General features: G+C 33.6%; 2 protein-coding genes across 2 annotated transcripts; both read left to right on the top strand.

Moving 5' to 3' along the window:
- Nucleotides 1–860: 860 nt before the first annotated feature.
- Nucleotides 861–5,172, top strand: LOC112502348 (putative HVA22-like protein g). Its single transcript, XM_025106240.1, has 7 exons — nt 861–1,218; nt 1,600–1,658; nt 1,771–1,869; nt 3,381–3,437; nt 3,553–3,616; nt 3,696–3,899; nt 4,806–5,172. The coding sequence occupies exons 2-7, from the start codon at nt 1,627–1,629 to the stop codon at nt 5,064–5,066; spliced, it is 717 nt and encodes a 238-aa protein (XP_024962008.1). The 5' UTR covers nt 861–1,218; nt 1,600–1,626; the 3' UTR covers nt 5,067–5,172.
- A 750-nt stretch (nt 5,173–5,922) lies between these two features.
- On the top strand, nt 5,923–9,805 carry LOC112502347 (2-Cys peroxiredoxin BAS1, chloroplastic-like). The gene is made up of 7 exons (XM_025106239.1): nt 5,923–6,194; nt 8,291–8,362; nt 8,441–8,522; nt 8,629–8,708; nt 9,150–9,275; nt 9,364–9,477; nt 9,569–9,805. The coding sequence occupies exons 1-7, from the start codon at nt 5,994–5,996 to the stop codon at nt 9,683–9,685; spliced, it is 792 nt and encodes a 263-aa protein (XP_024962007.1). The 5' UTR covers nt 5,923–5,993; the 3' UTR covers nt 9,686–9,805.
- Nucleotides 9,806–11,436: the final 1,631 nt, after the last annotated feature.

The following is an 11,436-nucleotide window of genomic DNA, read 5'->3' as shown; positions in this document are numbered from 1 at the left end:
GCAAATTCAAACATGGAGTTGTAATAAGTTGTACTTACGCACAATATACTTATAATCTTGAATTTTAAGTAATATGCATCAATAAACAATATTTCATACATAAAAATGATTTTTAAGAGTTTTTGTCAAATGCTTTATAATTTTTTTTCATATGTATTCGTTCATTATACAAAAATCTTTTACGTGTATTTTTGTTTTACAAACACGTCAAACCGAGTATATATAAAACAAACGTATGTTAATTACTACATTAAATTCTAACAATAAATGAAAAAAAAATATATGAAATAACACATAATACACTGGTTCTCAACGATTCCACAATTTAAAGAGGTCCTCCCATGTGACTTGAAATAAGTAATATTATAGACATCATTCAATCATTATGTCTCTGACATGTAGCTCAGTTAGTAAAAATGCGGTACGACTTTATCCAAATACAAAATATGTCTCGAGTTGAAGCTATCTTAGCCTCAACCGCTGTGTGAGACAAAAATACCGTTTCACATTGATGTTTGAAGATGGATTTTATGTAAAACCAGTTAAAATTACCGATAATCAACTTTTTACACATCTGTCATGTATTTCAACCTTTATTTTCTTTACCAAAAACAATGATTATGCCATTAAAGAGAGTTGGTAACTTTACCAATCCCTTTTTATTCAAGTGGTTATAAAAAAGTAATTATATCCATAAAATAAAGTAAATTCAATATCGATAAAATTATAAAACCGTAATTAAATGAAACGATAAAAAGATAACTCAGCATCTTGATCGTTATCGACTTTACTTGATAACGATGGTCCTCGACTTTTAAATCATCAAATCCGTCACAAAATTCTCGCTTATAATATTACTCGTAACAAAGAATGCGATGACTAAAATGTATAGAAACCCGATTCGTTCGTCAATAAGAAACCCCAATATTCTAATCCTTATTAAAGTAATCAACTTTGCTTCTTAATCATCAAAATTAGTAGTGTAACTTTTTGTAGTTGAAAAATAAGCAACGTAATCACCATTTCCCAAGCATATATTTCCAATACCTTGCACTTGGCAGCACGAAGCATCAACCATGGTTGCATACATACAGATAACACGATCTTCTTCAACAAATTTGCTCTCATTTTGAAGTTTTTTTGATCGATTTGGCTTCTGTAATTGATTTCTTCCAAAACCCAGGAAAGCGTCAACAGATCTTTTCGCTTTTTGCTAAGGTAATGTTCTTCATGTTCATCGAGATTCTCCCATTAGAGATCCCTTTATTCTATTTAAAACGAAATGGGTTTCTGCTTTTGATTCATTTTTCTAATCTAAGTGCACTTCCTAAGGGGTTTGAAGTTAATTTGAAGTCGATTTCACTTTCTAATCGGATTCATTCGATTCGATTAGATTCAATCGGGATATGGGTTTTTCCTAAGTGGGTACTTTCAAATTCAATCCATTAGCTGGATTTCATCTGAAGAATCATTTAGTATTTGTCGTGAATTGAGTTGGGTATGAATTAGATTCGATGAATCGTTGCATAAGTGTTCATAAATTCGATATAGATTTCAAAATCGACGATGATTAAACTTGTTTTTCTTCCAATTTTGCAGTTAATTTTGCGTAATCTGTAGAAGAAGATGTTGGGTGAACTCATCACAAGCAGTCTTGTGTAAGCAACTTCCATTCTTCAAATCTCAAATTTCTCTTGAAATTCAACTAGATTTAATTTCTGGAATTGGGGTTTTTGTTAAATTTTTTTTGATGTTTGGTTATGGATTCAGGTTGATTCTTGGATATGCATATCCAGCTTTTGAATGTTTTAAAACCATTGAGAAACATGGTGCAGGAAATGCAGAATTAAGATTTTGGTGTCAATATTGGTAATTTCCCTTTCTCATCTTCAATAATTCAAGAATATGAATCTTTGTTTGTTTATTTAGCTCTTAATAGTTCTATTAAGAGGCGTTAAGAGGTGAATCTTGTTTAGCAAAAAAAAAAGTTTGCCTCTTAATGGTTCTAAAACCCTCTGAATGATTTTGTATCCTGGGTATCTCTTAACCATTCAGCGCCCTAATTTCATCGTAAACAATTACCATACAATTCTATTTTATTTTGCACTATATCATGAGAACCTCTTAATCATTCTGACCACATAATCATTCTGCACCAAACCATTTAGCAACTGCCAAACAACTCCTAATTTTCTTGATCAATTATAACAAACTCGTGATCATATCATGTCCATCTTATGTCCCTTTATTCCCTTTGTTCTCGATTCTATATATATGCATATATAGAGAGAGAGGGGGGAGGTTCATTTAGGAACGCAACACAACTTATTTTGTAAGCATTCATGATAAATAACGTGATAAAATATTCATGATGAATATTATGACAGACATTCATGATGAATAATATTCATCATGAATACTCCCAAAATAGGTAGTCCTGCGTTTTTAAAATACTTAAAAGATTCCTAAATGGTCCTGCCCCTATATATATATATATACACATATATATATGTATATATTCTAATACAAATGAGAAATGAAGGGTTAGATCAACCTTTATGATTATTGAATGTGACATTTGTGTTTCTTGATGGGGTTTGAGTAAATAGCAAGAAAAAATCCTGGTCAAACATAGAATTTTGAAAAGGTCAAACCCGTTTTCGACGTCATTGAAGGTAGTAATGTGATAGCAACTTGTATCTCGTGTAGTGAAAGTTGTATATTATATCGGTTTTGGTCACTATCGTATACAAGTTGTGTGTTGTCGACTTAGCCATACAAAACATATTGGATTAGAGAACTTTTTAGTCAAACTTAAAAACCTTTATAAAAGGTCAAACCTTTTCTTTGGTGTTGATGTAGTCTTATCCAAGAATTTGATGATCTTTATGCAAAACATTCATGTCATCCAGACTGTTTATTCAGAACAACAAATAAACAACAATTTAACTTAATCCATATAGCCATACAAGGCCTGTTTGTTAGCAACTTGACGAGCTTAATGAGACTCACAGCTTATTCGATCAGCTATACATGACTGTTTGGTAATGGCTTCATTATATAGAAAGAAGCTTATTCAGTACGCTTTTAGGGATGAGCTTTATGCAGAAAGTCAAGTTTTTTTCCAAACTTGTTCCTCCCAGTTAAAAACATGTTTCTTTCATCTATGAAAAAACTCTCACAAACAAAAACCTTTAGATCTATACGTCAGATTAATCCACACAGACAACTTTATCCATACAAAACTTAATGGAAAACTAACCAAACAGCCCCTTAGTGTGAAAACAACCAAACAGTCTAGTGTTTCTTTTGAATTTTCAAATTGTTTAGTAATTGTTTAATCGAATTTTAATTCATTTTTGGTTATGATTTATATACAGGGTTATCATTGCGGTACTTACAGTTTTTGAAAGAGTTGGCGATATATTCATTTCATGGTACGTATGAGTAAAGTTGTGTCTACTAATCGCTTACGGATGATGTATGCATGTTTTTACGTGAGAATTCGCCATTTGGAATTGGAAAATTATCGTGTGAAAAAACGTTACGTAGGGTGCCAATGTATGGAGAAATGAAGCTAGCCCTCATCATCTACTTATGGTATCCGAAAACTAAGGTACAATATGACCACATTTTGTTCTATGATGAGGTACCGTACTTGATTCCTAAAAACGGAAAGTTTACGAGCCTTTCAGGGAACAGGGTACGTATATGAAGCCATGTTGAGGCCATTTGTAGCACGGCACGAAACCGATATAGAAAGAAGTTTGAAGGAAATGAGAGCGAGAGCGTGGGATGTGGCGATTTACTACTGGCATAACTCCACGGAGTTGGGACAAACTAGATTTTTCGAAATCTTCCGATATTTAGCTTCCAAACCTTCGAGGCCAAGATCCGAGGTACCCTTTTTCTCCTTCTCGTTTACAAAGAAAACCGCTAAGCAAAAACCAAAGAAGACGATACGATGATACCCTGTTTTTCGAGGCTACTTGGTGTACATTGAACTTCGTTTATCGTTTTGAAATATATTCGGCCGTTTTCTTGCAAGGAAATCTTGAAGTCCAACCAAACCCTACAGTCGTTGGCTCATTTTAGCCATTTGTAGAGCTAGTTGGATGATATAGGCGTTGTTGGCTTGTTTGGTTGCTATAAGAGCCAGTTGGGTGATGCTACAAATCATAGATTCATGGATTCGGTTCGGACCAAGTCGGACGTTACGACATTTCTCGTAAATGCGAGGTTATTTTGGGTTCGTGGACATATCCCGAACCATTAAACTGGCTGGTTCATATGAGAAAATAATCACACAACTATTAATGTCGTTTTAAAGGGTCAACTCAATTGGCAAATAACGACCAGGTATTGGGGCTCCTCCCCATAGGTCAGTTCGACTATCTTCGGGGCTATCGATGATTTTTCTGGCTCTGGGTTCCATAGGATCAGTCGAGATACTCATATAAACTGGCCCAAACATCCACGATTACCAAAAAACGAGAGTAAAGAAACCGATTAGATTTAAATAACAATACGATGCAAGTTAAAGACTATAATCACATATCGAAAAAGTTATCATGTGTTGATGGATGATTTAACAATTACCAAAGGAAATAATTTAGAACGACCCAAAAGACAACGAATGTAAATTTTGTATCGATGTGTTTTTTCTTATTCGTTAGCTCGATATAAATTTTAATAACGAACGTGAACCACAATCTACGTTTGGGACCGGATCGTTTAAACAATAAATTACCCTTATTCTGATGGTAAAAAACCCCTAATGAATGCATGTTCTTTCATTTGTATAGGTGTTGCAAAATCATCAAAACTCCGGTGATGGACCACCCTCGCCACCTCCGGTTGCTCCTATCCCGGTTCCGCGGCCAGATCAGGCGGAGGAAAGATGGGTACCAACTGCACCACCGCTGTCAAACATCAGCCACCGCCAACCGGTGTACCCGGAGGAACTGCAAATCCCGGGATCGCCAACGACGCCAAGTGGATCCGGATCAAATCCGGGTCAGAGAGAACCGGTTTGGTTAAGGTTCAAACGATCAAGAGGGCTTTGAGTTATTTAATAGCGAAAACGATGTAGTATCGATGAATTTTATGTTTGGAAATTAAGTTTTAGACACTTAACTATACAATGACTAACATTTAAGCCAATGCCGTTAATAGCCGTTAAAGTCGTGTGGGTAGTCACGTGACAAAGAAAGAACAAAATTCATCGTCACGTTTTAATTTTTATATCGGATATAATTAACGTTGATTCTACACATATAAGACCTGGGATCATGTAAGATCAAGAGTTTTTCGTGAGACCCGTAAAACTAATTCTTAACTTTTGGATTGGATCTACAATCTGAAAATTCATAATCACAAAATTACCACGGGACTTCTCAATAATCACAAAATTGTCACCGTACAACTTTAGACCATTAGATCATAAGCTTATAAAGTTGATCAATGAACATAAATTGATCTTACGAGTCTCACGAAAATAAGCTAATCAATGAACATAAATTGGTTTTACGGATCTCACAAAAAATCTTTGATTTCACGTAAACCCAATCTACGTATATAAACCTTGATAAAACCTTGTGATTGTTTTTGGCTTTTCATTTTATAAATCAAATTTAAAATAAATAAATTCAAAAAGTAATATTTCATATAATATAATATTTTATTTAATGTCTCACAAGTTTCACAAATTTTACGTGAACCTAAAAAGTCAAATGCGACTTAAAGTCAACAGATTATGCAGAAACTCCATTGTTAATTTTGACCAGAAGTCAACATTCTGGAGACATCCACCAACTACCAAACCTCAAAAAAAAAAAAAACCCCCTATCTTGATTTATCCATCAGCCATCACTTCTCCACCATATGATATAACCCTAAATCACCATCCCCTATCTTCTCCTCCATATAACCCTAAATCTATCTCTCACACACACAGAGGTAGGTAGAGAGGAGATCAGAAGCGAGATTCAACCATGGCTTGTTCATCTGCTTCACCTGCTCTTCTTTCTTCTCCAACCGCTAGAAACTCCTCTTACATTTCCCCCAAATCCACTCTCTCCCAGGCCCTAAGTTTTTCTGGTTCTTCCTCCATCAACTTCAGATCCAAATCCATCCACTCCGCCCTCCCCATTCGCTCTTCTACCACCCGTCGCAACCGATTCGTTGTCAAGGCTGTAAGTAATTCGTTTCCATTGGTTTTCTTATTCAATGTTTTTGTGTCGAATTTCCGGACGCGCCTCGTTGAATGAAACCTGGTTTTAAAAGAAGAGAAACTGAATTCAACTTGTACGGATGTTTTCTCTCTCTCTCTCTCTCTCACTGTGATGTAGTTGGCATGAGTTTTGAGTCTTAGAATGTTATCTCAAGCATTTTTAATCGCTGGTTTTAGTTAATCTGGGGTTTTAGTCGATGGATAAGAAAGCTTTAGTGTTTTCTTGAGGTCGCATGTTCGAAAACGTTTGAATGAATGTGTCAGTTTTAGAGGAGGCAGAAGGTTAAGAATTAGTATATGGACTTGAAACTACAACCACTAGGTTCAGAGTCTCTCTTAGGAGTACCATTTAAGCCAATGACCACTGGTATTGACGTATTGTGACTTGGTTTTAAAAGTGACTAACTTTTTGAAATATTATAATCCGCTTATCGTTCCAAATTATCCATGTTTTTTGTAAAAATGGAAAAAGAAAGACGTTACACCGTGAAAGTGAATGATTGGGACGAAAAAGGTCAAATAAGACCTTTTTTCTTTCTGGTTTATGTTTTAGCAATGTCCGAAATGGCTAATTTTTATGAATTTTTGGTCTTTTTTGGCATTTTAGCAAGAACCAATGTCTAATTTTGTTACAGAAAGACAATTCTTGGTCTAATTCTGAAATTAGTGTAGATTTAGTATCAGTCATATTCACCTGTTAATTTCCTTGGTGTGCAAATATGCATGCCTTAATGTACTCTGATGCCAAGATATGTGCATCAACAAGACTCAACCTAATGGTCATTGGCCTGGCAGCTGGCCTCTTAGGAGGTCAAGGGTTCAATTCAAACCTCTCTAGAGTGAGGAGTGTGTGTCATTTGCTGTACATAAATGTTGTACGCTTCAAAAAGAAACGAAGAACGTTGTGATACAAATCGACATGTATTTTGAAGAGGTGGAATGTGGTTTATGTGGTGCTATTGTGGCTAAGTTGGCTGATATGAAAATAGCTGTAGCTACTCCATAAGATTGACATGACAAACTCAAATATCAACGTGGTTCCAATTAAATTCAGATATTGTTAAAACTAGTCTTATTTTTTGGGAACACCAGAATAGTTTCTCAAAGAATGACTCCACTTTTTAGTTTTAAACATAGTGCTTTTCAAATGAAAATCTGACAGAATTTTGTAGGTTCTTATGGCCAAGATGTTTATATTATGATGCTCTTTGTATAGTTAAATGTAGTATTCAACTTTCTTTGCACATAGATTAATCATCATGAATTTTCAAGAATTGTGGTTTGACATTCAAAAATCAAATGTGGAAACTTCCTTTTGGATGGAGGTGGTAACATCTACATTAACTTTTTGAAGAAGCTAGCTACTGAAATGTTCCCAAATAAGTGTAAAAAGTTTCACGAAGCATTTTCTTTTTTGTCCAAGTTCCATCCAAGATTACTTACTTTTGCTCTCAATGTTGGAAGGATACATGTATGAGGATATGGTTGCACGATACATAAATACTGGGATTCGAATATTCTACAAGACTATGGGCGGGGGGAGGGGTGTTTTCATTCCAATTTACCTGTTAGTAGTCATATTATAAGATATTAACAGCATTGCTTTTTGGTCCATAAGATTTCTCTATTTTGTATATATTGAAGGCCATTTCAAATATTTGACTAATGGTCAAGCTCTTCTATTAAATTATGTGCCTTTGGGCGGAGAGAGTATTATTAACCACGATCATGGCGAATCTATGAAGACATTAAGCTGTCAGCTACTTGCCCAATTATGTAGTAACAGGGTCTATAAAGTGAATCTCAAGTCATTGTCTTAGAGTTCTGGTAATCTTATTTGCTTACTTACCATGATCCACTAATTAGGAAAAGAAACCTATTTCATGAACAAGATCATGCATACTATTCTATTCCATGATTCTTGATTGGTAAATATCCATTTCATTTTGAAGCCAATGGATTTAGAAAATGATGGCCATCAAGTACCTATCATTCCTACTTCAGTTGCAGACTAATTTGTGAACTCCATCTCTCATCTTGACTTTATTTTTTATGTAGGGACTACCATTAGTTGGAAATAAGGCACCAGACTTCGAAGCAGAAGCCGTTTTTGATCAAGAGTTCATCAATGTAGTTGAAATGATTCTTCACTCATTTGTTAAATAAATTGGTCATAAAAATTTAATTCTATGAAGGATGTGATTGCAGGTTAAGCTCTCTGATTATATTGGGAAGAAATATGTGGTACTCTTCTTCTACCCTCTGGACTTCACATTTGTTTGTCCAACTGGTGAGTCCGCCATTGCTTGTCTAACTTCTTTTTTCCTCCTCTTATACTGTTAAATATCTCTTGCTAAAGAATTTCTCATTTTACTCGTCCTGTTTTTTATATTCAGAGATCACTGCTTTTAGCGACCGGTATGCTGAATTCGAGAAGTTAAACACAGAAGTATTGGGTGTTTCCGTAGACAGCGTGGTATGCCTAATGATGCATTACGAGATTTATGTCATACTTGATCTATATGCTTTCATTTGCATGCGCTCTTCATAAAGCTATTTTGCTTATAATCAGTGCTTGTTATCCTGTTCAAATGGTTATTGTTCTATCTAAAAAACTGTCTTCTGTGATTTCATACAAATGGTATGCCGTTAGCTTAGGTGCTATTTGTCTTATTGCATGCAACATGAGTGGCTAACCTTTTGATGATCAAGTTCTGAAACATCTTAGAATATCTAGAAACTTTTTGCACGCTTACGCTGTTCTAAAGCATGAGATATTTTGTTCGTTTCTCAAAATGGGAACCAGTCGAAGCTTGTGCTGAGTTATTGTTTATAATTTTTACATACTGCTGACAATAATCTTGATCTTTGTTTGTCATATAAATGATGATGGTATTGTGATGTGTTTTTGGGGTAGTTCTCCCATCTTGCTTGGGTTCAAACAGATAGAAAGTCTGGAGGTCTTGGTGATTTGAACTATCCGTTGATTTCTGACGTCACAAAATCAATTTCAGAATCTTTTAATGTGTTGATCAAAGACCAGGTACGCAATCTTATGAATCTTGGTATTTGGTAGAAGATATCGAGAACACCATTTTTTATGTGGTAAAGCTGCTGTTGTTTGAATTCAGGGGATAGCATTGAGAGGGCTGTTCATAATAGACAAGGAAGGGGTAATTCAACACTCGACGATTAACAATCTAGCAATCGGAAGAAGCGTAGATGAAACAATGAGAACACTTCAGGTATATAAATTTATAGTTTTTATGATCTGAAAGGAGAACATTTATCAAGCGGTTGGCTGAATGGTGGTGTTATATGTATATGTATATGCAGGCATTGCAATTTGTACAAGAGAACCCAGATGAAGTATGCCCAGCAGGATGGAAGCCAGGGGAGAAGTCAATGAAGCCAGATCCTAAACTCAGCAAGGAATACTTTGCAGCAGTATAAGCTGTAATTGGTTGGATTATTATGAGAGAGAGAGTGTGTTTTCTTTTTCGGCTACTCGATGCATCTTTTCAAGTATAATCAACCCCCAATGCTTATTATGTTTTGCATAATGCTGTTCTACTACTACTACTGCTGCTGCTTATTAGCAATTTTATTATATATATATTATATATATATATATTATATATATATATATATATATATATTTATCTATATCTATATATAAGCCCCTTCATATTTTATATATAAGGGATTTAATCATTTGAGAACTCTAAAACTGGTGAGATCCATGATAATTATCATAAGATTTTGTTTTACATAATTTTTTCCATCCACGTATTGATTAATGTATATTTGTTTTACAATGCGATTGTTTCATATGTATTTGGTTCGTAATGTGAAACTTTTTTACGTGTATTTTTTGTTTCACAAATATATAAAGAATGTTTATAATGTGAACTGAGTATATGTGAAATAAACACATATAAAACTAATATATGTTAAATCAATATTCTAAATCCTAGTATTGTATAATATAAAATAACATATTGTGCACAAGTTTTTTAGGTTGATGCAATTTCATGGATTCTAAAAAAAATTCAAGGTTATTATAATTTCAAAAGAAGGTTCCTATATATAATATATGTATGGGGTAAGGGTAAGATTAAGGGAAAACTGTAATAAAATATAAAAAATTAGGAACCTAATAACCATTTAATAAGACAAGTAATTTGTAAGCAATCTTTCGGGTATATACATATACATGTGTATAAAAATCAAGAAACAATTTTAATTACTTTGTATGACATTATATATATATATATAGGGGCAGGTTCAAATGAAAACCATGTCATTCTAAAAAACCGTGTAAACCAAAATTGACCAATAGAAAAATTTCATTCTTTTTTAATTAAATTTAAGTAATAAGGTCACTTTGGTCATTTTCATTATTTTTTTCATAAATAAGAAAGTTATTAATGAATATTAAATAAGGAAATTTAATAATGAAAATGATTTAAAGATTTTAATATTTTATAATATTAAAAATTGATTTGTTTTTTTTTATTCAATGAAGCTGGAAACATTCATGAAGATTTTATCTTGTTATGTAATGAATGAATGATTTGAGGTTCATTGTATCAAAAATTACCGGTTATGAACATGTTTCATATGAAAAGGTTTCATATTACAATAACATAATATATTAATGTTCATATGAAAAAGGTTTTAAAATGAAAAGGTTTCATATTACCATAGCATAATATATTAATGTTCATATGAAAAAGGTTTCATTACGAAGAAAACGGTTGCATATTATATTAAATGCATAATGAAAAGATTTCATCATAATGAAACGTGTGCATAATATATTTCATTCTTTATGCAATTAATGTTCATATCAGAAGGTTTCATTATAAAATGTTTTATTTGCTTCTTTTATTTATATTGTACATGTTCATCTACTTCCAGGTCATGATGATGAAACATATTCATTTTCAAGTTCATGCACTCGTTTCATGATGAAACATGTTCATGCACTCGTTTCATGATGATGAAACATATTCATTTTCAAGTTTCATGGTGATCCATGTTGCATTGTGTGTGATGATGATCCGTGTATTTGGATACTTGACAATGAAACGAGTTCATTTACAAATGTAACGTGTGCATGTCCCTGAAACGGGTTCATAATGTAATTGAACAGTTAGTAATGAACCGCTTTAAGACATGAACAATGATGCTGGAGGTGA

The sequence above is a fragment of the Cynara cardunculus genome, unplaced genomic scaffold (assembly GCF_001531365.2).
Source record: "Cynara cardunculus var. scolymus isolate 2C unplaced genomic scaffold, CcrdV1 Un_Scaffold_1276, whole genome shotgun sequence".
Classification (NCBI taxonomy): domain Eukaryota; kingdom Viridiplantae; phylum Streptophyta; class Magnoliopsida; order Asterales; family Asteraceae; genus Cynara; species Cynara cardunculus.
The sequence above is the reverse complement of the archived record's forward strand: the minus strand, read 5'-3'. Positions and strand labels throughout refer to the sequence as shown.